The sequence below is a fragment of the Marmota flaviventris genome, chromosome 2 (assembly GCF_047511675.1).
Source record: "Marmota flaviventris isolate mMarFla1 chromosome 2, mMarFla1.hap1, whole genome shotgun sequence".
Classification (NCBI taxonomy): domain Eukaryota; kingdom Metazoa; phylum Chordata; class Mammalia; order Rodentia; family Sciuridae; genus Marmota; species Marmota flaviventris.
In genome coordinates this window covers 93,033,002-93,057,911 of record NC_092499.1, presented here as the reverse complement: position 1 = coordinate 93,057,911, position 24,910 = coordinate 93,033,002, and the positions used below count along the sequence as shown (strand labels likewise).

General features: G+C 36.9%; 1 protein-coding gene across 3 annotated transcripts in view; it reads left to right on the top strand.

The window, feature by feature from the left end:
- Spg11 (SPG11 vesicle trafficking associated, spatacsin) overlaps positions 1-24,910 on the top strand; it is a 75,745-nt gene that overhangs the window by 26,909 nt on the left and 23,926 nt on the right. For all 3 annotated transcript variants that reach the window (XM_027925110.2, XM_071608211.1, XM_071608212.1), the window contains exons 11-24: positions 692-868; positions 3,474-3,545; positions 3,999-4,126; positions 4,395-4,570; positions 5,835-6,048; positions 7,019-7,222; positions 8,864-8,970; positions 9,592-9,737; positions 11,202-11,363; positions 15,038-15,104; positions 20,142-20,307; positions 23,507-23,712; positions 24,205-24,313; positions 24,735-24,894. In XM_027925110.2, coding sequence (XP_027780911.2) covers positions 692-868; positions 3,474-3,545; positions 3,999-4,126; positions 4,395-4,570; positions 5,835-6,048; positions 7,019-7,222; positions 8,864-8,970; positions 9,592-9,737; positions 11,202-11,363; positions 15,038-15,104; positions 20,142-20,307; positions 23,507-23,712; positions 24,205-24,313; positions 24,735-24,894 — 2,094 coding nt within the window. The remainder of the gene's footprint in view (positions 1-691; positions 869-3,473; positions 3,546-3,998; positions 4,127-4,394; positions 4,571-5,834; positions 6,049-7,018; positions 7,223-8,863; positions 8,971-9,591; positions 9,738-11,201; positions 11,364-15,037; positions 15,105-20,141; positions 20,308-23,506; positions 23,713-24,204; positions 24,314-24,734; positions 24,895-24,910) is intronic.

Here is a 24,910-nt window from a genome sequence, read left to right as displayed (position 1 = left end):
ATTTCAAAATAAAAAATAAAAAGAGCCAGGGGATGTAGCTGAGTGGTAGAGAGCTTGCCTAGCACATGCAAGGTTTAATCCCTAGCACTACCCCCCCCCCAAAAAAAAAAAAAAAAATCAATGGGGAATGAAACGATAAGGTTGAGATGCTGCCAGTTTCTCAAACTTTTTTTTTTTTCCCCTTGGTGCTGCTGGGATTTGAAGTATTGTCAAGTCCCTGAAGACTTGATGCAGTTTTTTCTTTTGTCTCTATACTTGATAGTCTCACTTTTTGGAGCACCTGTCATCTTTTCTTAATATATGTGTGGAACAGTTATTGATCTTTGATTTTTTTTTTTTTTTTTTTTTACTCATTAGTTACTTCTACTAAGAAGCCCTGTGCCTTTTTTGTTTTTTATTTGGTAACACCTGTTCTGAACCCTGGTCTGTAACATCCTGGGATACTTTTTATCACAGACAGTGCTCTATTTGTGTTACTGACACTGACTATCACTAGACACTGAGCTCTTGGAGAGCAGGGTTTATTTTAGTCAGCTTCATATTCCCTATGCCTAGCTGCAGATAGTAGTAGTAGATTTTCAATAAAGGTCCCTTAGTAGGTATTCAGTGAATGTATAAATCCTATGTTGATAATCATAATAAGAAAATTAAAAAGAACCTAAAGGTAAATGTTTTTTCTTCCTTCTCCTAGGAAGTTATTGCCAATGCCATTTTAAACAACAAAATACCAGAGGCACAAACCTTCTTTAGGAGTAACAGTCATTCTGCTCAAAAACTTGAGGAACTGATTAGGATAGGCCTAGGTTTGGTCTTTGACAGTTTAAGGAAGAACAATATAAAGGAAGCCTCTGAACTTCTGAAGAACATGGTGAGTAGTATAATCACATTTGTCAGATCTTAAAGTCCCTGATGTAAGAGAAGATCTCCAGTCACTTAATATAATTTCTGGTTACTGTAAAAACTGAGTTTTTTCATTGTTGCACTACAAATGAAGAAATTTATGTAGTCCTTACTAGAAGAAAAGTGACATTAATTATACTGAGAAATGTTTTTTGGTATTGAGAACTTTCCTGAAGAGAGTTCCCCCCCATATTTATTGAGGTATGATTAATGAAAAAAATTATACATATTTAATGTGTAAAATGTGATGCTTTGATGTGTGTATACATTGTGAAAAAGATTACCACAAACTAATTAATGTTACCTTATATAGTTGTGTGTCTGTGGTGAGAACACTTGAAAACTCTTAGCAAATTTCAAGTCTACAAGATATTATTATCCTCCTAACAAATATCATGTATAACATATATTTTTAGCTTATGCTATAAGTCCAGGACTTATTTGTCTTATAACTGAAAATTTGTACCCTTTAGCCAATCTCTTCCTTTCCCATACTTGCTGCCCACTGGTGACTTCCAGTCTATTCTGTTACTACAAGTTAAATTTTCTTTTTAAGATTGCACATGTAGATGGAATCATGTAACATTTGTCTTTCTGTGTCTGGCTTGTAAATGGCATGGTTCCCTTCTTTCTTAGTCTGAATAATGTACCATTAAATATATACACTCCACATTTTCTTTATCCATACAGCTATTGATGGACAATAAGTTGATATCATTCTCTCTCTCTCACACACAAACACTCACTCTCTTGCTTTTACACACACACGCACACACACATTTCCTTTCTCTCTCTCTCTCTCACACACACACACACACACACACACACACTCACTCTCTTGCTTTTACACACACACACACACATATTCCCCCCCCCCCTCTCTTTGTGATACTGGGGATTGAATGAATGCAGGGTGCTTAACAACTGAGCAACATCCCCAGCCCTTTTTATTTATTTATTTATTTTAAAAAATTTGTTCTAATTAGTTATATATGACAGTAGAATGCATTTTGACACATCATACAAAAATGGAGTATAACTTCTCATTCTTCTGGTTGTACATGATGTAGAGTTATACAGGTTGTGTAATTATATATGTACATAGGGCAATAATGTCTGATTCATTCTACTATCATTTCTATCCCTATTCCTCTCCCCTCCCTTCACTCCCCTCTGTCTAATCCAAAGACCCTCTCTTTTCCTCCCTGCCATTGTGAATTAGTATCTGGATATCAGAGTAAACACCTTTGGTTCTTTGGGATTGTCTTAGCCCTTTTAAAATATTTCATTTAGAGACAGGTTCTTACTAGGTTGCTTAGGGCCTTGCTTAGTTGCTGAGGCTGGTTTTGAACTTGTGATCCTCTTGCCTTAGCCTCCCAAACCACTGGGATTACAGACATGCACCACCGTGTCTGGCTTCTTGAAGATGTGTGTGTGTGTGTGTGTGTGTGTATTTTGGTACTGGGAATTGAACCCAGGGGTGAACCCATTGAGCTTCATCCCCTTTTTAAAATTTTTTTGGAAACAAGATCTCTCTAAATTGCTGAGGCTGGCCTTGAATTTGCAATCCTCCTGCCTTAGCCTCCTGAGTTGCTGGGATTACAGGTGTGCACCACCGTGCCCAGTTTGAAGATTATTTTTAAATGGAGTTCCTGCTGGGCACGGTGGCACATGCCAGTATTCCCAGCCACTCTGGAGAATGAGGCAGGAGGATAGCGAGTTCAAAGCTGGCCTCAGCGATTTAGTGAGGCCCTAACTAACTTAGTGGGACCTTGTCCATGGTAACTTCCTGGGTTGGACTGGGGATATAGCTCAGTTGGTAGAATGCTTGCCTTACATGCATAAGTCCCTGGGTTCAATCCCCAGCACCACAAAAATAAATAAATAAAAATAGAAAGGACTGAGGATGTAGTTTAGTGGTTAAGTGCCTCTAAATTCAATTCTGGCATAAAAAATAATAAATAGATAAATAGATAGATAAAAATAAATGGAGTTTTCATCATCTCCCTGTTGATAGGACTTATGATTTATAGGAGGATCTTCTGTATTGTTCATGTGACCCCTTACATCTTTTTTTGTGCTTTCTAGTGGAATGTGCCTTTGCTTAGGGCTTCATGTTTCATGAATTTACTTCATCTGAGAAGGGAAATCCTAGAAGTAGTGTTCCCAGACTAAACTGAGATCTGGCCCTAATCTGCATTGGTGGGGTCTTGTCCATAGTAACTTCCTGGAAGTGCAGAGGAGTGAAACTATGTAAGGGGTAATTGTTTACATTGATCTTTTAAATGAATCATCATAGCAGGTTGTTGTATAGTTTGTCTTAGATGTATGGTAGCCTGGCCTTACTTAAATTGTTCTACATGTTATCTTTGCTCTGACAAAGTGTTTAAGGACTTTAGGAATATGCAGTAAATATGTATTCGGAAAATAAATATTTGCAAAAGAAAAGAAAAGATGTGGTATTCTAATAGAATGCATGTCTATAATAGAATACTTCTGTATCTAACATGTTTGTGTTCCAAATAATTTCATTACTAAATGTAAGGTTTTTTGATTTTCTATGTCTATTATAGGGCTTTGATGTAAAGGACCACTTGCTCAAGATATGCTTCTACACAACAAATAGAAATATACGGGATTATTTGGTAGGTAAAGATGAAACTGTGTAGTTTACCATTTTTTTTTTTTTTTCTTAAGAAACCCCAGCTTTAGAGTGTAATTGTTTACATTGACCTTTGTTTACAAGTGAATCATCATGGCAGGCTGTTGTATAGCCTATCTTAGATGTATGGTAGCCTTGCCTTTAAATTTTTCTGTCCCATTTAAAGATGAGACTGTGTAGTTTACATTTTTTTTTTAGAAAAATATGGAAGAAAAACTTTAAAAAATAATTTTAATATTCAACCAATATCTAATAAGTAAATATATGACAGTTCTTTCTTTTTAAATTATTACACTTATGGTCAAGGAAAATTTTTGTGAATGTAAATTCAAGAATTAAAAATTCAATTTTTAAATGGCATTTAATCTCATGATTTTTGTTTTGCATATGTGCTTGAGTTTTGTGAGGTCATTGTTTTAATTATCTTTTATTCAAGGTTGAAATTTTGAAAGAAAAAAATTATTTTTCTGAAAAAGAAAAAAGAACTATAGATTGTGTGCATCAAGTTGAAAAATTTTACTCGGGACGTCTCCAAGGAAATATGCAGATACGTTCCTTTCCCAGGTAGTCTCATCAGTCTCCTTTTGATAATATTGGAAGAATATTATAGATAATATTTAGTTTGTAATAATTATGAGCACAAGTTTCTTAACATGGAACTGAGTCAACCTTCTCAGAAAGAAAAATTTGTATCATATAGAAGGGATTTCCCATCATTTTAATATTTGCATAATCAGAATTGTATACCCCCCAAAGAATAGGTGTTCTTGTAGATAAAAAGGATGCTTTTTCTTCCAAAGTTAAAAAAATATATATATGTTACTGTTTTTAGGTATTGGATAAAGGAACAAGATTTTTTCAAGCACAAATCTATTTTGGACTCATTCCTCCAATATGATTGTAAAGATGAATTTAACAAACTGGACCATGCAATTGCATTAAATTGGGCTCAGTGGTGGGATCAACCAATGCAAGAATATATCCTTCTCCCCAGGATAAGTCCAGAAGGCAAGTATGAGATAGTGCTAAATATATGCAAATTAAACAAGGGTTAAATTAGGTACTGGCATTTTAATTTTTTGTGTGTCTCCATTTTAGAATTCTTTTGAGAGGGGGTAGATATTAAGTTTCTCTAAAATGCAAGACATTGTATTAATTCATTGAGTCTCAAGTTTTGCATTCTGTGAATATTTCAACAGAATTGACATGGGTGCATTAAAATAGGTTGGAAATCAATCCAGAGCTTATGATTTATTATAATTGTTAGAATTACATTCCAATTATATACTGTATTTAAGTTTTCATAGATGTTCCACATTTGGAACAATGGGACAAAATGGGTTAAGACCTCTTATCCCAACATTTTTGTGATAGATTTACAATGTGATAGTGAAAATAAAGTCATATGATTTAATGAATTGAGAGTCAAGACCAAGTTTTTATTCCAGCTTCAGAGTGACATTCTTTGCTTTTCCAAATAGTTTTTGAGTTTCTTGTGTAAGTTAAGGATCCATGTCACATCAGGGCTCTAGAGGATAACAGTGATGAAAAGTGGTATATCAGAGAATCAAATTTATTTTTACTATTATAGCCAATGTTTGTTTGTTTTTGGTATCAGGGATTGAACTACCACTGAACCGTATCTCCAGCCCTTCTTATTTATTTTGAAACGGGGTCTCGCTAAGTTGCTTAGGGCCTTGCTAAGTTGTAGAGGCTGGCTTAGAACTTGTGATCCTCCTCGTTCTCCTGAGTTGCTGGGATTACAGGCACCACTGCATCCAGCAAAGCTTTTTATAATAAAGGAAAGAGGCCAGGAATTGTTGCACACATCTGTACATCCCAGGGACTTTGGAGGCTGAGGCAGGAGGATTGTAAAGTTGAGCCAGCCTCAGAAACTTAGTGAGTCAGGGTCTCAAAATAAAATTAAAAAGAGGCTTTGGGTGTGTAGTTCAATGATAGAGCGCCTGTGGTTTCCATTCTCAGTACTACAGAAAAAAGAGGGTTGAATAGATAAGTGAAATGGGCAGTTTAACATACCCATTTCATTTTAACCACTAGCGATGAGAAACATTTAACTCTTCCAGATGTTATTGATTGTAAAATGAACAATACAAGAGGAAAACTGTAAAAGAAGCAAATAACCTGAATAATTCATACATTATATGAATATTCATGTTCAGATTATATTTACTGAATATTTAATTCAGTATTGAGTTACATGTTAACCATCATAATTCATTGCACTTTAAAATGTGTTTTGTTCTTTGTGTAGAATATAAACTGTATTCCCCGGAAGCCCTGTGGAGATACCTCACAGCTCACCATGATTGGTTAAACATTATCTTGTGGATTGGAGAGTTTCAGACCCGGGAAGGTTACCTTTCACTTCAGCAGAGCAAATGGCCCCCTCTGACTGTTGATGTTATTGATCAGAATACTTGCTGCAACAACTACATGAGGAATGAAGTTTTAGATAAATTGGCCAGGTATTATAACTGTTGAATTAATCCCCCTTGGGAAAAATAAAAGGAAGAGCAATAAGAAAAAATGGTGAGGGCCAGGCATAGTGGCCCACCTGTAATCCCAGCAGTTAGGGAGGCTGAGACAGGTTCTCAGCAGCTTGGCGTGACCCTGTCTCAAAGAGTAAAAGGGGCTGGGGATGTAGCTTCGTGGTAAAGTATCACTGGGTTCTTTCCTCAGTACTGTTTTTTTTTTTTTTTTTAGCTCTGGAGATAGCAAAGTGCATGCATTGGGGAGGAATATACTAAACATCTCAAAATACAATGTTGTATAATATGAATGGTGGTTACATGGTGCTGCTTTAAACTCCATGTCTATTTTTCTGTACTACTTTGGTAGATGTAATGTGTTTAACAGTAAATTTGTTAAAAGTAATACAGAAATGCAAGTTTCTCTGATTTAGTAGTCTATTTATTATTTTAGCCTCTTAGTGAGATATTTTTCTTAGTGCACAGAGCATCCACTTCAAGAGCTTGCCACTGTTGTCACATTGGTTTGTATAGTTCCAACCAAATATTTAAAAAATGGAGAGATAGTTTAGTTAGGTTTTCAAAATATCAAAGATAACTTGAGACTTTAATTAGTATACCTTTAAATGCTGTAATATTACAGAAACCTACATAGGAAACTGGCAAAATGTGTGCCTTAGAATATATTTATAGAGTAAGAACTGTTACCCTTATATTGTAAATGCTTATTGTTTTTTAATTTTATATATATATATAATTTTTTTTTAGTTGTTGATGGACCTTTATCTTTATTCATTTATTTATATGTGGTGCTGAGTATCAAACCCAGTGCCTCATACATGCTAGGCAAGCTGTCTCTATTGAGACACAACCCTAGCCCCTATAAATGCTTATTGTTTTAAGTAGTTGATACTTAAACAGTGGAGGTGATTTGGTCTGCTCTGAATATATCACCTTAAACCGGCAGGAATGGAATTTTTCTTGGGTCTGAACTAGAAGATTTTGAACTCTTCCTTCTAAGACTCAGCCGTATTGGGGGTGTGATGCAAGATACTCTCCCTGTCCAAAACTATAGGACCAAAGAAGGTTGGGATTTTCATTCTCACTTCATTCTCTACTGCTTGGAACATGATCTACAGTATCTTCTTTATGTCTTTCTCAACTATTACAAGTAAGTATTGAGAATTGACTTTTCATATTTCCTCTTCTCATACTACTTCTGGACTTTTAGGGAAACAGTAAGCATCTACATGAGAGAGATTAATCTGTTTGAAGTAGTTTCTCCCATCCCAACACTTGGTACATAGTTTAGTAGATATTCACATTCAACTAGATACATAAAAAAAGAAAGGAAGATCCTAAAGTTTCACTGTAATTCTTTGATACTTTCATTGCCAGGAGAATGCTAAGCAACTTTGATTTCATAGCCTCTGCAAGGCATATTACATAAACTCTAAAACTTATATAAATTTTTGCATATCAGTATATATTTACCTAAGATCAACCTGCAAAATTGTATCGGTGGCCAGTGTTATTGGGTCAGTAAGAATAACAGCAGTGAAAGTAGTTTGTAATACAAGTGCTTACAATGTTCTTGGCATTAGGCTAAGTGCTTTACATGCATTAACTCATTTCATCTTCACAAAAACTCTGTGGTGGTTACCCCCATCTCCATTTTACAAGTAAGGAAATATGGAGGCTTTGAAACTTAAGTATTTTTTACCTAAGACACATAACTAGTAAGGGCAGACCCAGATTTAATTCTGTTTACTTTGATTCTAGAGTCCACACTTCTACTCTAATAGAGACTTGTTGGTTTGTTGTTTTTCTTAAACTTTATGTAGTAAACACTAGAAGTTTGAACAGAGAATGTAGTCCAGGTTTGTATCATGGAGGCTTACTCACACACTGAAGTGATTCTCCAAAACTGCTATGAAAAAAGAACAAATTTGAGAGTCATATTTTCTTTTTTTTGTGGCCTGGGAATTGATCCCAGGGGTGCTCCACCACATCCCCAGTGCTTTTTATTTTTTATTTTGAGACAGGGTCTCACTAAGTTGCTGGGGCTGGCATCAACCTCTGAATCACTGGGATTACAGGCATGCGCCCCTGTGCTTTGCTAAGAGCCATATTTTCAAAATACATATTCTGAACCTTAACTCCTCAGTTTTAGCATCTCTGTATTTATGTAAAGGTTTTTGAAAACTTCTTGTTTTAAAAATGACAAAAAGGCTGGGCACAGTTGTGCATGCCTATAATCCCAGCACCTTGAGAGGTTGAGGCAGGAAAATTATAGGTATGCACCTCTGTGCCCAGGATGCAAAGTCTCAGAGGCCAGCCTTATAGACTTTGTGAGACCCTGTCTCAAAATTTTAAAATAAGTAAATAAAATGGACTGTGGATGTGGTTTAGAGGTAAAGTGCTCCTGCTTCATCCCCAGTGGGGGAGTCCAGAGGGGGGTGGCAAGGGGAAAACAAGATGAAAAGTTTTTAAAAGTTTTCTTAGTAAAAACCAATAAAATATTAAGTATTTTAAAGTGTAAGATCTCAGGTTTTTTGCAGCGTTGGTAAAATTTGATCAAGGTAGTGAATATTGTTTCTAAAATATTCTCTACTTTTAGATCATAAAAAGTATATAAAATACAAGGCAAGAGTGGAAGTATTTATTTTATGGCTTGGAAATTATTCTCTATTTGCCCTTTTGTAACTCCAGGATTCTTTTTTCTAATATTGGTTATCTCTTGAGCAAACATGGTTATAACTGTCTTATGCTGCATGCTAACCAGAGTTGTTTTTTTCCCCCGTTAATGCAGACTTAGTCCTGAAAATTGTTCTTTTTTGGAAAAGAAAGAATTATATGAAGCTCACCCTTGGTTTGAATTTTTAGTTCAGTGTCGACAAGTTTCCAGTAATTTAACAGGTGTGTGTATACTGTATTACAAAAATTTTCTTTAGATAAATAACTGGTCTATTGTAGATTTTTGGTTTGGGGTTTGGGTGCAGCTTTATTATAAAGTAATAAATTTGTTCATTGTTAAAAAAAGTGTACAACCAGAGATATGAAAAATTGTGCTCTATATGTGTATTATGAATTGTAATGCATTCTGCTGTCATATATAACAAAAAAAAAGACATGGTGGTGCACACCTATAATCCAGGCAGTTCGGGAGGCAGGAGGATCACAAGTTCAAAGTCAGCGTCAGCTATTTAGCAAGACCCCCTCTCAAAAAATCAAAAGGGCTCAGTAGTTAAGCACCCCAGGGTTTAATCCCCAGTACCAAAATAAAAAAATAAATAAATTGGGAGACACAGACAATTAACACCTCCTCCATAGGTAGGTGGCCTAAGTATGTAAAAAGGTAATCACACGTAGGTAAGTAAGTACTGATAGTATTTTAATGTATTTTATTCCAGTTGTTTTCTTTGCACTTTTTTTTCATACCCAGTCTATATTGTATTTCATTCATCTGAAAAATATTTGTTGAGTACCTAACTTTATGATAGTGCTAAGGATATAACAAGAAACCCTTTTATTTTTCAGATCCCAAACTGATCTTCCAGGCTAGCCTTGCAAATGCTCAAATTTTGATTCCCACCAATCGGGCTGGTGTAAGCAGTATGCTATTGGAAGGACATACTCTCCTGGCCCTTGCTACTATGATGTATGCTCCTGGGGGGGTCAGCCAGGTATGGATGGACAGCCTATTGTTTGTCTATTATGACAAAATTGTACTGATTTGAAATTCAGAAATATCTATGGATTGTCTTGATCTCAGTTGACATTGAAATATAAACACTTTCAGATGTTTCATTAAAGAGCATAAAATGGGTGAATTTAAAAATTTTGTATAATAGCTTAAAATATCTTGGAACTAATGTGTTGTAGAGATTTTTTTTTTCCTCCTTTAGTGGCTTTTTTTTTTTTTTTTTTTTGTGTGTGTGTGTGTGTGTGTAGTAGTACCAGGGATTGAACCTCAGGCCTTGAATATGCTAGGCAAGCACTCTACCACTGAGCTACATCTCTAGCCTCCATTTAATATGTTTTGTATAACTCTGAGATTATTTTCAGAATAGAATCAGGGTCTGATTGCTTCTCTGGGAATAAGTATGTTGTAGATTTGTGGCTTGGAAATTATTCTCTATTTGCCCTTTTAGCAAAGTAAAAAAATCATAATCTTTAGGTACCCATATAAACTCTTTTATGGTACCCAGAAGAACTTGCTCATCTTTTGCTTTTTAACATTAAAGTGTGCCTGATTAGGGAGAACTTAAGAATGCTGTCAAACATCTTATCTTTAGGAGTTTCTTACTGATACTGGTTTAATTTAATACAACCTCTCTTAGATTGTGGTTATATACTCAACTTATACGGCTAAGTTATTTATGCCTGTTTTTAATAACCTGTCAAAATTAGTCATAAATAACTTTAGAGCTGAGGAGGAAGGACCTAGGAATCATCTACTCTAGTAGTCTAAGACTTTAAAAATATTTACTACTCAGGGCTGGGGCTGGGACTTGGGCTCAGTAGCAGAGCACTTGCCTAGCATGTATGAGGCACTGGGTTCAATCCTTAGCACTGCATACAAAAATAAATAAAATAAAGGCATGCTGACAATCTACAACTACAATTTTTTTTTTAGTGTTTACTACTGAATATTGAATTTAAATATTTAATTTTTGTGTGTGTTGTGCTGGGATTGATTAAACCTAAGGGTGCTTGAACCCCACTGAGCTATACTGCCAGCTCTTTTTCATTTTGAGACAGGATCTCACTAAGTTGCTCAGGCTGGCATTGAATTTGCAATCCTCCTACCCCCAACCTTCTTTGTTCCAGGGATTACAGGTGTATACCTCCATACCTGGCTGAATTTAAATATTTTAAACAACATATAGTTTGAAAATAACTAATTTAGTTCAGCTTCATAATTTTGCAGATGAGGAAACTAAGGCCTTATATTAAATATCTGGTCCAATGTCATACAACTAGTTTGTCTTGGAACCAGAACTAGAACTGTTAATCTATGTGACTTGTTTACCAAAGTTATTTTTCACTACCACAAATCTTCTCAAGCTAATTGTGTTTTATAGGATTCTTGTGAAAAAGAGATTAAAGTTTTGAGAAAGGAATGTAACTGCCATCTTTTTATTTAGGTTGTTCAGAATGAAGAAAATGAAAACAGTTTGAAGAAAGTGGATCCCCAGCTACTAAAGATGGCCTTAACTCCTTATCCAAAGCTAAAAACTGCTCTCTTCCCGCAATGCATTTCTCCTACTGTCCTGCCAGCCGATATTACACTCTACCACCTCATTCAGGTATGGTATTTAGGGAGCCAGTGTTTACATGTATCAGTCAGGGTTCAGCCAGGAAAACAGAAAACACTACTTTCAGGTGGATGGCATTCAGCATAAGAACAAACTTACACAAGATGAAGCAGAAGGGAGAAACCAAATGTGACAGTTAAGGCAACTCAAAAATCAGCAAGTGAGGAAGCAGTCAGCATCTCGGAGGCTGATAGAACAGTGCAAGAAAGTGGTTTTGTCAGAACTAAGAATCTGAAGCTATCTCTCAGATCTAAACTCACAACTAGACTACCTAATGGGAGCTGGGAACATAGAGGATAAAACTAGAAACTTGGATATGCTCATAGAAAAAAAAGCAGGGTAAAAACATCTTGGTTTCATCTCTCTTCTTACCTTCAGTCTCCCACAGTATCTCTTCTGGCTATACTTACCCTGGTAGCCAAATGATAATGCTTGGGAAATGCATGTTTCTTGCAATATAAAGAAGAGCAGGAGAGGCGGCAGAGAGCAAACAATTGACTAGAATACCTACCCACTGCTTTCATAAAAAGCTGCTCCATTAACCTTGCATGGTAGCTCAAGCTTTTAATCCCAAGCTACGTGGAAACCTGAGGTAGGAGGTTCCATAAATTCCAGGCCAGCATTAGCAACTGAGACCCTGTCTCAAAAAGTAAAAGGGCTGAGAGTGCAGTTCAGTGGTAGGTCACCCCTGGGTTCAATTCCCAGTACTAGAAGGGCAGAGACCACCCCGGAGGTTTTACCAGTGAAAACTATCTAACATTTTCTTCTCAATGAATCAGAGCTCTTTGAGCTTCTTAACATTTTTCAGAATGTGAGAGAGCTATGAACCCTATACCCAGAAAAATTACACATAAGGCCTATAGTTTTTTTTATATTTAAAAGGGATTCACATACTGGGATCTCAATTAAGAACATCTGCTTTAGCTCAGTTCAAAAGGTTTTTCCTTTTTTTCCCTCTGATATTCATATTCTCAAATATGTTGGTCTTCAGTCCAACATAAGCTTTATAATTCTATAAAGGTATAAAATCTCTCTTACTCTAATATGAAGAATTCTTAGGAGTGGACTGGTGTTTATCAAAAGTGTGTAGTTCAGCATGCATGAGGCACTGGGTTCGATCCTCAGCACCACATAAATGTAAAATAAAGATATTGTGTCCACCTAAAACTTAAGAATAATTTTTTTTTTTTTTAAAGTGTGGTTCATAGACTGGTGCTAGTCCAAGAGATCTGCTTGTTGTTGGATTGTGACAAAATTTGGATCCTATGTCAGAACATAAGTCTGTTATCACCAACACTCGTCTAATATAATGTCTAATTGTAAGCTGTAGCCAGACTTTCCTGAAGAAAGAAGCAGTATGCCGGATTTACATTCTGGTGCAAGGGTCTTATTGCAGACCAGCACTTTTGAGTAGCACTACAAATGGATTATATGAAAGTATAGTTTCACTACATAAAGTGGTTTGAGTCAGTTAAAACATAAATGATTTCACGTGGTTCTTTGTTGTTAAATTGAAGATTTTTTTGAGGGGGATACTAGGAATTGAACCCAGTGGTGCTTAACCACTGAGTCACATCCCCAGCCCTATTTATTTATTTAATTATTGAGACAGCATCTTGCGAAGTTCCTTAGGGCCTCTAAATTGCTGAGGCTGACTTTGAACTTATGATCCTCCTGCCTCAGCTTTGTGAGCTGTTGGGATTACAGGCATGCACCACCATGTCTGGCTACACTGAGAGAATTCTTTAGTGCTATTTTAGAAGAATTATGGTTACCAATTTTGACCCCAAACTGGGTCCTTTATTCCTCTTGGAATTGTGAAACCAGTAACAAGACTGAATGCCATTGAGTGGTAAAGAAAGACTTATTCTTAGCCTATAATAAGAGAAGCAGAGAGGCTCACTGATTGGCTTCTCAACTCATTGGGGGTCTGAAGGTTATAGATAATGGGGTAAATGAAATGAGGGGAGGGATGGGCTAACAGGGAAATGAGTGAAAATTTTCCTCTTTTCATTCCTTTTATTTATTTTTTTAATATTTATTTTTTTTTTAGTTGTAGCTAGACACAGTACCTTTATTTTATTTATTTATATGTGGTGCTGAGAATTGAACCCAGGGCCTCGCACGTGCTAGGCAAGTGCTCTACTGCTGAGCCACAATCCCAGCCCTCTTTTCACTCCTTTTATAATCCTTTCTGGTCATCATCATGGCAATTGTCAACTTTCTTAGTACTGGAGGGAATGTGCTATTTAGCATGCAGATGGATTATAATGAAGTCAGAGGTTGTCTGGCAATTACTCTGGCAGCCATCTTAGGTCCATTTAGTTTCATCTGGCTAGGTTAAAGAGGAACTTCTGGGGCTGGGGTTGGGGTTGTAGCTCAGTGGTAGAGCGCCCGCCTCACACATGTGAGGCACTGGGTTTGATCCTCAACACCACATAAAAATAAATAAAGATATTGTGGCTATCTACACCTAAAAAAAATTTTAGAAAAAAAAAAAAAAGAGGAACTTCTGTCCTACAGGCATCCTGTTCTTGAAGATAACCAGATTATAGTGGGTAGAAATTCATCTAGGTCACTTAGGTGGTACAATGTGTTAACTTATTCCTTCCTTCATTTAAAGTTGCTCTTTCCTTAGTTATCAAATCCTGATCATTAGCTTATTTTTTCCTGATCCTTTCCACCATCTATTCATAGACTACTAAATCTTTGGCCTGACAGATTCCACCCACTACTCCCTTCTGCCAACCCTTTTCTAACCATCTTGACCTTAGTCTACCACTTTTTCTTTGTTGATGATGTTGGTCTTCATATTCCTTCAACCATTGATCCTAGTCATCTTACCTTTTCCTTTCCTTCCCTACCCTTAATATATCTCATCATGTTTATGTGGTAATATTTTCTAGCCTGAAGTCCTCTTGCCTTGTTTTGAGGATTTAACTTAGGAGTGCTTTACTACTGAGCTACATTCCCAGTCCTTTTCATTTTTTATTTTGAGACAGCGTCTTGCCAAGTTGCAGAGGCTGGCCTGGAACACAGATCCTCCTGTCCTAGCCTCCCAAACCACCAAGCCCAGCCTCTTGCCTTTTGATTCCAAAAACATTTCTAATGTCCATGTTATATTATAATTGATGCTGCTTCTGCCAAGAGAGTAGACTTTGGAAATGTCTCTTGAACTAAGAGGAATCTTTAAAAGGAACATAGTATTTTTATTAAAATAGAAAGCTGTCTCATTCTTTTTAGCTATTTCCAAACAATTTATGTACAGATAGTTTTTTGTTTCTTTCTTTCTTTTTCCTTTGGTACTGGGGATCAAACACAGGACAAGTGCTTTTTACCATTGAGTTTTTCAAGTTTTTAAATTTCCCTGGAGAAGGGAAGCAGATTGCCTCTGAAAGCCTTGCATATATCATTGTGATTACTTATTTTATTTATTTATTTTTTGGTACTGGGGATTGAATCTAGGGGTGCTTTACCACTGAGCTACATTGCCAGCACTTTTTATTTTGAGATAGGCTCTCAATAAGTTGCTGAGGCCAGTCTTGAACTTGCAATCCTCCTGTCTCAACCTCTCGAGTTGCTGGGATTACAGGTTTGCGCCATCATGCCTTACTTATTTTATAGTCAGCGACCTTCTAACTAGAATTATTTTTTTCCTTTTTCAGTCATTGTCACCCTTTGATCCTAGCAGATTGTTTGGCTGGCAGTCTGCTAACACACTAGCCATAGGAGGTAAGTCATCATGAATACTTCTTCCTTTAGAAGCATTTTAGCAGTATTGATGGTAGAAGTTAATATATGTAAAGCCAAATCATTTTTGTACTGCTTTGTTTTAAAAAACAAAGGCACATTTCATTAGAAGACACTTTCCAGTAGACTAATTGATAATATATTATGAGTTAAAACTTAATTTGTTAGGCTACTAGGGCTATACTTGTTGGGAAATGTAATATGTACCTATCTGTATATATTTCTCCATTTCCAAAAATCCCTCTTTGTTTGCAATATAGTATCATAAACATAAGTACTCTTGGTTCTAGCAGTAAGTAAATTCTAGCTCTATAATAGCTGTATGACCTTGAGCAAATGATTTAACCTTTCTTCATCCCCATGAAATAAAGCTAATAACAACACCCACTTAATGTTACTGTCAGAATTAAGGGAGACAAAGCATTTATAAAGGTCTCACATAGTAAGTACCAGTTGTATCACATTGCCATCCTCTGTAATACATGAGAATTTGAATTTTGTGGTGTTGTTTTAAAATTATTATTATTAATTTGTTCTGATTAATTAATATGTTCTAATTAATTATCCGTGACAGTAGAATGCACAGAAATGGAGCACAACTTCTCATTCCTTTGGCTGTACAGGGTGCAGAGTCACACCAATACAGTAATCATACCTGTATGCTGTTTTTTTTTTTTTGATACTGGGGTTTGAACTCGGGCACTCAACTACTGAGTCACATCCCCTGTCCTATTTTGTATTTTATTTAGAGACAGGGTCTTCTGAGTTGCTTAGTGCCTCACTTTTTGCCGAGGCTGGCTTTGAACTCGTGATCCTCCTGCCCCAGCCTCCCAAGCCACTGGGATTATAGGCGTGCACCACTGCTTCAGGCACGTGTGCTGTTCTTAAACTCAGTTTTTTTCTATTTCTTTTACTTTTGCATTTAGGATAACTTTAAATTTTTTTTTTTTTTTTTTTTTTTAGTTGTAGGTGGACACAATACCTTTATTTGTTTTTATGTGGTGCTGAGCATCGAAACCAGCGCCTCACACATGCTAGACAAGCACTCTACCACTGAGCCATGACTCTAGCCTATAGGGCTAACTTTTAATATGTGATGCCTCTGTATACTCTTAGATTAGTGTTTTGTACATGGAAGCACCTCATAAATATTTGACATAGCTCAGATATATGTCAAGGTATTTATGTACATAAAAATGAATTTTCTAAGGTATCTTGTTTTATAAATTCAAATTTTGATATATTTAATTTATCTGTGCTTGAGCCCAGTGAAGTTCCAGGCCTATAGTAGATGCTCAATAATTATTTGTTGGGTGCCCATAAAAGTAGCAATTGCTGTGTTATGAAATGAAGGTACCCTAATATTCTAGAGAGAGATAAAATCCCCTGTCCTATTTTAATGATGTTAACTCTGTTACATAGCTGGTATCTTGACCTCCTCTGGGATATTGATATTCTACTCAGTACTAGAGCAGAACAGAGAAGGTAAAGGAATTGCCATTGTGAAACTAAAGGATCATCAAATAGAGAATTAAAGCAGCTACAAAGATGGCTTAACATACGCAAATCAATAAATGTGATAGACCACATGAATAGACTGAAGAATAAAAATTGTATGATTATCAATAAATGCAGAAAAATCATTTGATAATATTCAACATCTTTTCATGATAAAAATTCTCAACAAATTAAGCCTAGAAGTAAGGCCATATATGACGTAATAAATGCTACATAAGAGAAGCCAACAGCCACAGTCGAAAGCTTTTCATCTAAGATCATGAAGAAAACAAGGATGCTTGCTCTCACCATCTCTGTTCAACATAGTACTAGAAGTCTTATCTAGAGCAAAGAAAAGAATGAGAGGTACCCAAAGCAGAAAAGAAGAAGTTAGGTCAGGTGCAGTGGCACACACCTATAATCCCATGACTTGAGAAGTGGAGATAGGAGGATTACAAATTTGAGCCAGCCTCAACAATTCAGCAAGATACTGTCTCAATAATAATTGGCTGGAGTATAGCTCAGTTGTAGAGTGCCCTTGCACTAGGACCGCTCAAAAAAAAAGAAGGAAATAAATTGTCAGTGTTTGTAGAGGACATGCTTTTGTATGTAGAAAACCCTAAATATTCCACCAAAAATGTTAAAGCTAATAAACAAGTTCAGTAAAGGTGCAGAATACAAAAACAGTAGTATTTTGATACACTAATGACAAACTATCTGAAAAAGAAATGCAAGGGTCCCATTTACAAAACATTAAAAACAGCAACACTTAGTACTAAGCTCAACCAAAGAAGTGGAAGATCTGCACATATTAGACTATAAAATTGGTGAAACAAATTGAAGATGCAAGTAAGTAGAGGTATCCTGTGTTCATGGATTGAAAGATTATTATTAAAATGTTCACACTACCCAAAGCAATCTGTAGATTCATTGAAATTCTTACCCAAATTCCAGTGACATTTTTTACAGAAATGGAAAAAAAACAATCTTGTGAGTCATATGGAACCTCAGAAGACCTCTGAAGAGCTGTAGCAAGCTTAAACAAAAAGAACAAAGCTGTAGCATCACTATACCTGATCTCAAAATCTACAAGGCTGTAGAAATCAAAACAGTATACTGTTGGCCTTAAAAACAGACATATAAAGGGCTGGGGCTGGGGCTTAGAGGTAGAGCGCCCACCTAGCATGCGCGAGGCACTCAGCACCACATAAAATAAGATAAAGGCATTGTGTCCACCTAGAACTAAAAAATAAGTGTTAAAAAAAAAAAGACACATAGGAAAATAGGACAGAATAGAAAGCCCATAAATAAGGGTATATGATAACTAAGTATTGACAAGGACACTAAGAAAAACACCCTGAGGAAAGGATTGTCTCTTCAATAAATGGTGTTGGAAATGCTGGATATGCACATGCAAAGAAATGAAACTGGATCCTTGTCTTCAACCATATACAAAATAAACTCAAAATGGATCAAAGATCTACATATTAAGACCTGAAACAAAGCTGGGTGCAGTGGCACACGCCTGTAATCCTGGTGGCTCAGGAGGCTGAGGCAGGAGGATTGCAAAGTTCAAAGCCAACCTCAGCAACTAAGCAAGACCCTGTCTCAAAATAAATCATAAAAAGGACTGGGGATATAGCTCAGTGGTTAAGTACCCCTGAGTGGATGTGGCTCAGTGGTTAAGTGCCCCTGAGTTCATTCACTGGTACAAAAAACAAAAAAAAGCTTCTGCACAGCCAAAGAAACAATCAGTAAAATGATATGTCATCCTACAGATTGGAAGAAAATATTTGCTTCCAGTCCTCATATATCTAATAAGGGGTTAATACCCAAAATACATAAGAAGCTCACACAACCCAATAGCAAAACAATAAATCAATTAAAAATAAGCAGGCTGGGTGTGCTGGTGCATGCCTGTAACCTCAGTGGTTTGGGAGGCTCAGACAGGAAGATCACGAGTTCAAAGCCAACCTCCCCAAAATTGAAGCATTAAGCCACTCAGTGAGACCCTCTCTCTAAATAAAAAACAGGACTGGGGATGTGGCTCAGTGGCTGAGTGCCTGAGTTTATTCCCTGGTCCCCCCCACCCCTATCCCCCCAAAAAAGAAAAAATGGACAAAGGATGAGAGCAGACATTATTCTGAAGAAAACATAATGGGTCAAATGTATATGAAAAGGTTCTCACCATCACTAATCATCAGGGAAATGCAAATTAAAGCTACAGTGAGATACAGTATCACACCTGTTAGGATTTTTTTTAAATCAAAAACAAAAGAGATTACAAGTATTAACAATAGAGTAGAGAAAAGGGAACCCTTGTCCCCTGTTGATGGAGCTGTATGTTGATAGCATCCACTGTGTAAAACAGTTTGGAGAGGTTTTTTTTGTTTATTTGTTTTTACCTGTTTTTTGTTTTGTACTGGGGATTGAATCTGGGGTGCTTTACTACTAAGTTATATCCCCAGCCCTTTTTATATTTTGAGATAGGGTCTCACTGAGTTGCTGAAGTTCTGGCTAAATTGCTGATGAACCTGTGACCCTTCTGCCTCAACCTCTTGAGTTGCATGGGCCACAGTGCCCAGTTTTGAGGTTTTCTTAAAGAAGTTAAAATAAAACTTGACATGTCCCAGCAATTCCCCTTCTAGGTATGTACCCAAAAGAAATTAAATTACCACCTCATAAAGATATATACACTTCCATTTTCATTGCAGTGTTATTCGTAATAGCCAACTTCTGGAAACAAAATTGAAATGTCTATTGGTAGATGAATGATGAAAGTAATTGCAGCATACAGACCCACGTGTACACATTATTTGGTCTTAAATAAAGAGATCCTATCATTTCCAACAACATGGGTGAACCTAGAGGACATTATGCTAAGTGAAATAAGCCAGACACAGAAAGATAAATATTGCATGATCTCACTTGTATGTAGCATCTGAAGAGAAGGAAAACACTGAATGTATAAAAACAGTATGGTTACTGGTAGTGGGGAATGGAAAGATGTGGGTCAAAAGGTACACAGTTGCAGTTTTGTAGGGTGAATATGTGTAGAGATATAATGTATATTATAGCACACAAAGTACACTGCTCCTTTTGTGTCAAAACCACAATGAAAAGACAGACTGTGGGTTCTGGCACTATGATTTCTGCATGAAAACTGTGAATGGTGGCACCTGGATCTACAATACTACTTCTGCGGTCATAGTCAAGTCTGCCATCAGAAGGCTTAAGGAATTGAAAGACCAGTAAAAGCTCTGCCATATTTGACATCTCTAGCCTATAATAAGTGGGTTAATTGATGTATGTATGTATATATGTATGTATGAATGAATGAATGAATAAATAAATAAATGGAACTGGGATGTTGCTCAGTGGTAGTACACTTATGTAGCGTGTGTGAGGCCCTGGGTTCAATTCCCAGTACCTACAAAAAGAGAATTAAGCTTTCCATATGCAAATCTGAAATTAAACATGATGAAGTGCAAAGAATTAATATTGCATCACTTTCTCCCCCAGATGCATCAAATCATCTCCCGCATTTTTCTAGCCCTGACCTGGTGAATAAATATGCTATAGTGGAACATCTGAATTTTACTTACTACTTACTTCACGGACGCCCATCTTTTGCATTTGGTACCTTTCTGATCCAAGAGTTAATCAAGAGCAAGAATCCCAAACAGCTGTGAGTATTTAAAACTTAATTTGTACTCTAAAACACATATTTGCCATGTGCAGCAGCCCACACTTATAATCCCAGTGATTCAGGAGGCTGAGGCAAGATGATAACCATGTTCGATGCCAACTTTAGCAACCTAGTGAGACCCTGTCCCCAAAGGACTGGAGGGCCAGGTGCAGTGGCGCTCACTTGTAATCCCAGTGGAGAATCGTGAGTTCAAACCCATCCTCAGCAATTGCAAGGTTCTAAGCAACTTGGTGAGACCCCATCTCTAAATAAAATATAAAACAGGGCTGGGGATGTCATTCAGTGGCTGAGAGCCCCTGAGTTCAATCCCCAGTACCCGCCCCCCACCAAAAAAAAAAAAAAAAATGGACTGGGGGGCTTTGGTTGTGGTTCAGTGGTAGAGCACTTGTCTTGCATGTGTGGGGCACAGAGTTCAAGCCTCAGCACCACATAAATAAATAAAAGGTACTCTGTCCATCTACAATTAAAAATTAAAAAAAAAAAAAGTCTGGGATGTAGCTTTGTGGTTGAGCACACCTGGTTTCTATCCCCAATACTGTAAAAACAAACCAAAAGAGGCACATCTATGTATTTTACAAATACATTTTTAAAAGTACTAGAAACTGGGCTGGGGTTGTGGCTCGGGTACAGCGCTTGCCTAGCATGTGTGAGGCACTGGGTTCAATCCACAGCACCACATAAAAATAAATAAAATAAAGGTATTCTGTCCATCTACAACTAAACAAATTATTTTAAAAAATACTAGAAACATACCACAGTTAACATTGTGTTTTTTGGGGGGACGGGGGGGTACTGGGGATTAAACTTGAGGGCATGTGGCCATGGAGCCACATCTCCAGCCCTATTGTGTATTTTATTTAGTGACAGGGTCTCTCTGAGTTGCTTAGCACCTTGCTTTTGCTGAGGCTTGGCTTTGAACTCGAGATCCTCCTGCCTCAGCCTCCTGAGCCCCTGGGATTTCAGGAGTGCACCACTGTACCTGGCAACAATGATTACTTTTTTTGTTTTGTTACCAGTGATACCCAGGTGTGTTTAACCACTGAGCCACATCCCCAGCACTTTTTGAGACAGGGTCTAAATTGCTGAGGATGGTCTCAAACTTGCAGTCCTCCTGTTTCAGCCTCCCAAATTACTAGGATTACAGGCATGTGCCACTGCATCTGGCAACAATATTTATTTTTGGACAATGATTTGCTTTGTTGTGTTTGTTTGTTTTTGCATTTACTGGGGATTGAACCCCAGGGATGGTGCTTTATCACTGAGCTACATTGCCAGCCCTTTTTTTTATTATTTTCTTAAATTTTTTTAATATATATATTTTAATTTTTATTATTGGTTGTTCAAAACATTACATAGTTCTTGACATATCATATTTCACACATTTGATTCAAGTGGGTTATGAACTCCCATTTTTACCCCGTATACAGATTGCAGAATCACATCAGTTACACATCCACTGTTTTACATATTGCCATACTAGTGTCTGTTGTATTCTGCTGCCTTTCCAATCCTCTACTATCCCCCCTCCCCTCCCCTCCCCTCCCCTCCCATCTTCTCTCTCTACCCCATCTACTGTAATTCATTTCTCCCCCTTGTTTTTTTTTTTTTCCCCTTTCCCCTCACTTCATCTTGTATGTAATTTTGTGTAACAATGAGGGTCTCCTTCCATTTGGTACAGGGTCTCATTATGTTGCTCCCTAAAAGCCAAATAAAGGTATGCCTTAATCTTGTGATCCTCCTGCGTCAGCCTCCTACAGGTTTGCATCATTGTGCCTGGCTCACTGTGCTTTTCTTGGTGTACCAAGTTTTGGGCATTTAGTGTCTGATTTTTGTTAATGGGGGAAAAGATAAAAATATATCTTAAAAGGTAGATTTATTTTAAAATTATATGGGAGCTTGTTGAGTATTAGCAGTTACTCTAGAAGAATTCTGAGATATGAAGTTTATATATTAAGATCTTATGTTATTCACTTTTTAAAAATATTTTTTGAACTTGTAGATGAACAGAATTCCTTTATTTTTATGTGGTGCTAAGGATTGAACCCAGTGCCTCACACATACTAGGCAAGTGCTCTGTCACTGAGCCCCAGCCCAATATAATTCACTTTTATTAAGTACAGAATTGGGTGATGTGCCAGGCGCAGTGGTGCATACCTGTAATCCCAGTGGCTTGAGAGGCTGAGGCAGGAGGATGGAAAGTTCAATGCCAGCCTCAGCGATAGTGAGGTGCTAAGCAACTCAGTGACATCCCATCTCTAAATAAAATACAAAATAGGGCTGGGGATGTGGCTCAGTGGTCAAGTGCCCCTGAGTTCAATCCTCAGTACCACCCCAACCCCGCCAAAAAAGAATTGGACAATGTATTCAATATAATCAGCTAAATATAGATTTTTTTTTTTTTTTTTGGTTTGCTACTTAACAAATGCTTTTTTTTTTTTTTCAGTACTAGAATGAATTGAACTTGGGGGCACTCGACCACTGAGCCACATCCCCAGCCGTATTTTTCGTTTTATGTAGACAGGGACTCACTGAGTTGCTTAGCACCTCGTTTTTGCTGAAGCTGGCTTTGAATAGCAATCTTCATGCCTCAGCCTCTGGAGCTACTGGGATTACAGGTGTGCGCCACAGCACCTGGCAAGGAATACATTTTTTACGGCAAATTAAGTAGTTCATTAAAATGAAAATGAAAGAAGTCCCTCAAATCTCCCATTCCAGTAGTAAACATGGTTGATAATGTCATGTGCATCTTTCCAGAACATTTTCCACACACACAGTGCATTTATTTGAGTCTTCTGAAATGTGCTTCAAAATGTCAAACTTCAAGTGCTATTAATTTTTTTGGTAGTTTGGATACATACTCATAATCAATAAGATCACAAGTTGGTAGGTTTTTGAAGTTCTGCTGTTTTCTGGGTGAAGTTGGAAGCAAGAATAATGCGAACTGAGTAGGTGCTTTTGGAAAAGATATACCGAAGGGTATGGGAGCTATGAAGAAAGAAGACAACTAAAAAAATTACCTAAAACCCAAATGAATGTGCACAAGGGGTGCAAAAAGGGAAAGGTAGGGGTCAAAAAATCACATGTCTGGCACTGTAGTGTTACCAGTGTAATTCCATTTGCTTTTCCTGGTGAGATAGATTTTATGTGCTTAAGTAATTTCAGTTCCTTTCTTTTTCAGGATCCAGCAAGTAGGCAAGGAGGCCTATGTCTTAGGGCTCTCGTCCTTCCACATACCTTCAATAGGAGCTGCCTGTGTGTGTTTCTTGGAATTGCTTGGCCTTGACAGCCTCAAGCTCAGAGTTGATATGAAAGTAGCCAATATAATTTTAAGCTACAAGTATAGAAATGAAGATGCTCAGTACTGCTTTATCAGAGAGTCTTTAGGTATAGCTCTTTTTCTTTATGGGGCTGATTTTTATTTATTTGTTGCCTTGTTTATTTATTGGTACCAGGGATTCAACCCACAGACATTTTTAGCACTGAGCCACATCCCCAGCTGTTTTTCTATTTTTTTTTTTTTTTTTTTTTTGAGTCAGGGTGTGTGTATATATATCGTCCTTTCACATACCTTCAATAGGAGCTGCCTGCATTTCATTCATATATATATATATATATATATATAATATATTTAGATATGCAGATATATATTTACACATACACATATAAATAAAATATATAAATAAATGTTATTTTATATAAATATATGGGTGTGTGTGGGTGTGTATGTGTGTATGTGTGTGGGTGTGTTTTGCCCAGGCTGGCTTGAAACTTCTGGGCCCAAATGATCCTCCTGCTTCAGCCTCCTGAGCAATTGGGATTACAGGCATGTGCCACCATGCCTAGCTCATACTTTTTTTGTGTGTATATTTCTTATAGCTGAAAAACTATCTAAACTGGCAGATGATGAAAAGGCCACCTTAGAAGAATTGCTTGTTCTCTTAGAAGAAGGTACATGGAATAACATTCAGCAGCATGAAATGAAGAGGTTTGTGTTTGCAACCTCTTTTCTAATAAACTGTGCCAACCTTTGTTGACCTAATCATTTAGTACATTTGGTATTTTCACTAAAATCCCCCTATACCTGATTTTTTTACTCATTCGGCATATAGCATACACTAAATAAATGGAGAATGGATTTAACTTGCCAGTGGTGATTTCCTCTTTAGAGATGAAGAGGTGCTTTATACCCAATAAATATTGGCATTTCTTTTTTTGTAGCATTAGGGATTGAACCCAGGGATGCCACATGCTAAACATGAGCTACATCTCCAGTTCTAAAAACTTTTTAGAAAGTACACTGTGATTGTATTTATTTTATTTTTTACTAATTTTCCAGTTTCAGACTAATGCTAGATTTTAATAAGATTTTTTTTCCTCTACCATCCCATTCCTAATTCTGATTATAGATTATCCAGTGAATCTAGCAGCCAGTGGGCATTAGTGATACAATTCTGCAGGCTCCATAATATGAGACTGAGCACATCTTACCTTCGAGAATGTGCCCAAGCAAATGATTGGCTGCAGTTTATTATTCACAGCCAACTCCATAACTTCCAACCAGAGGAGGTAAGTCATGATTGTT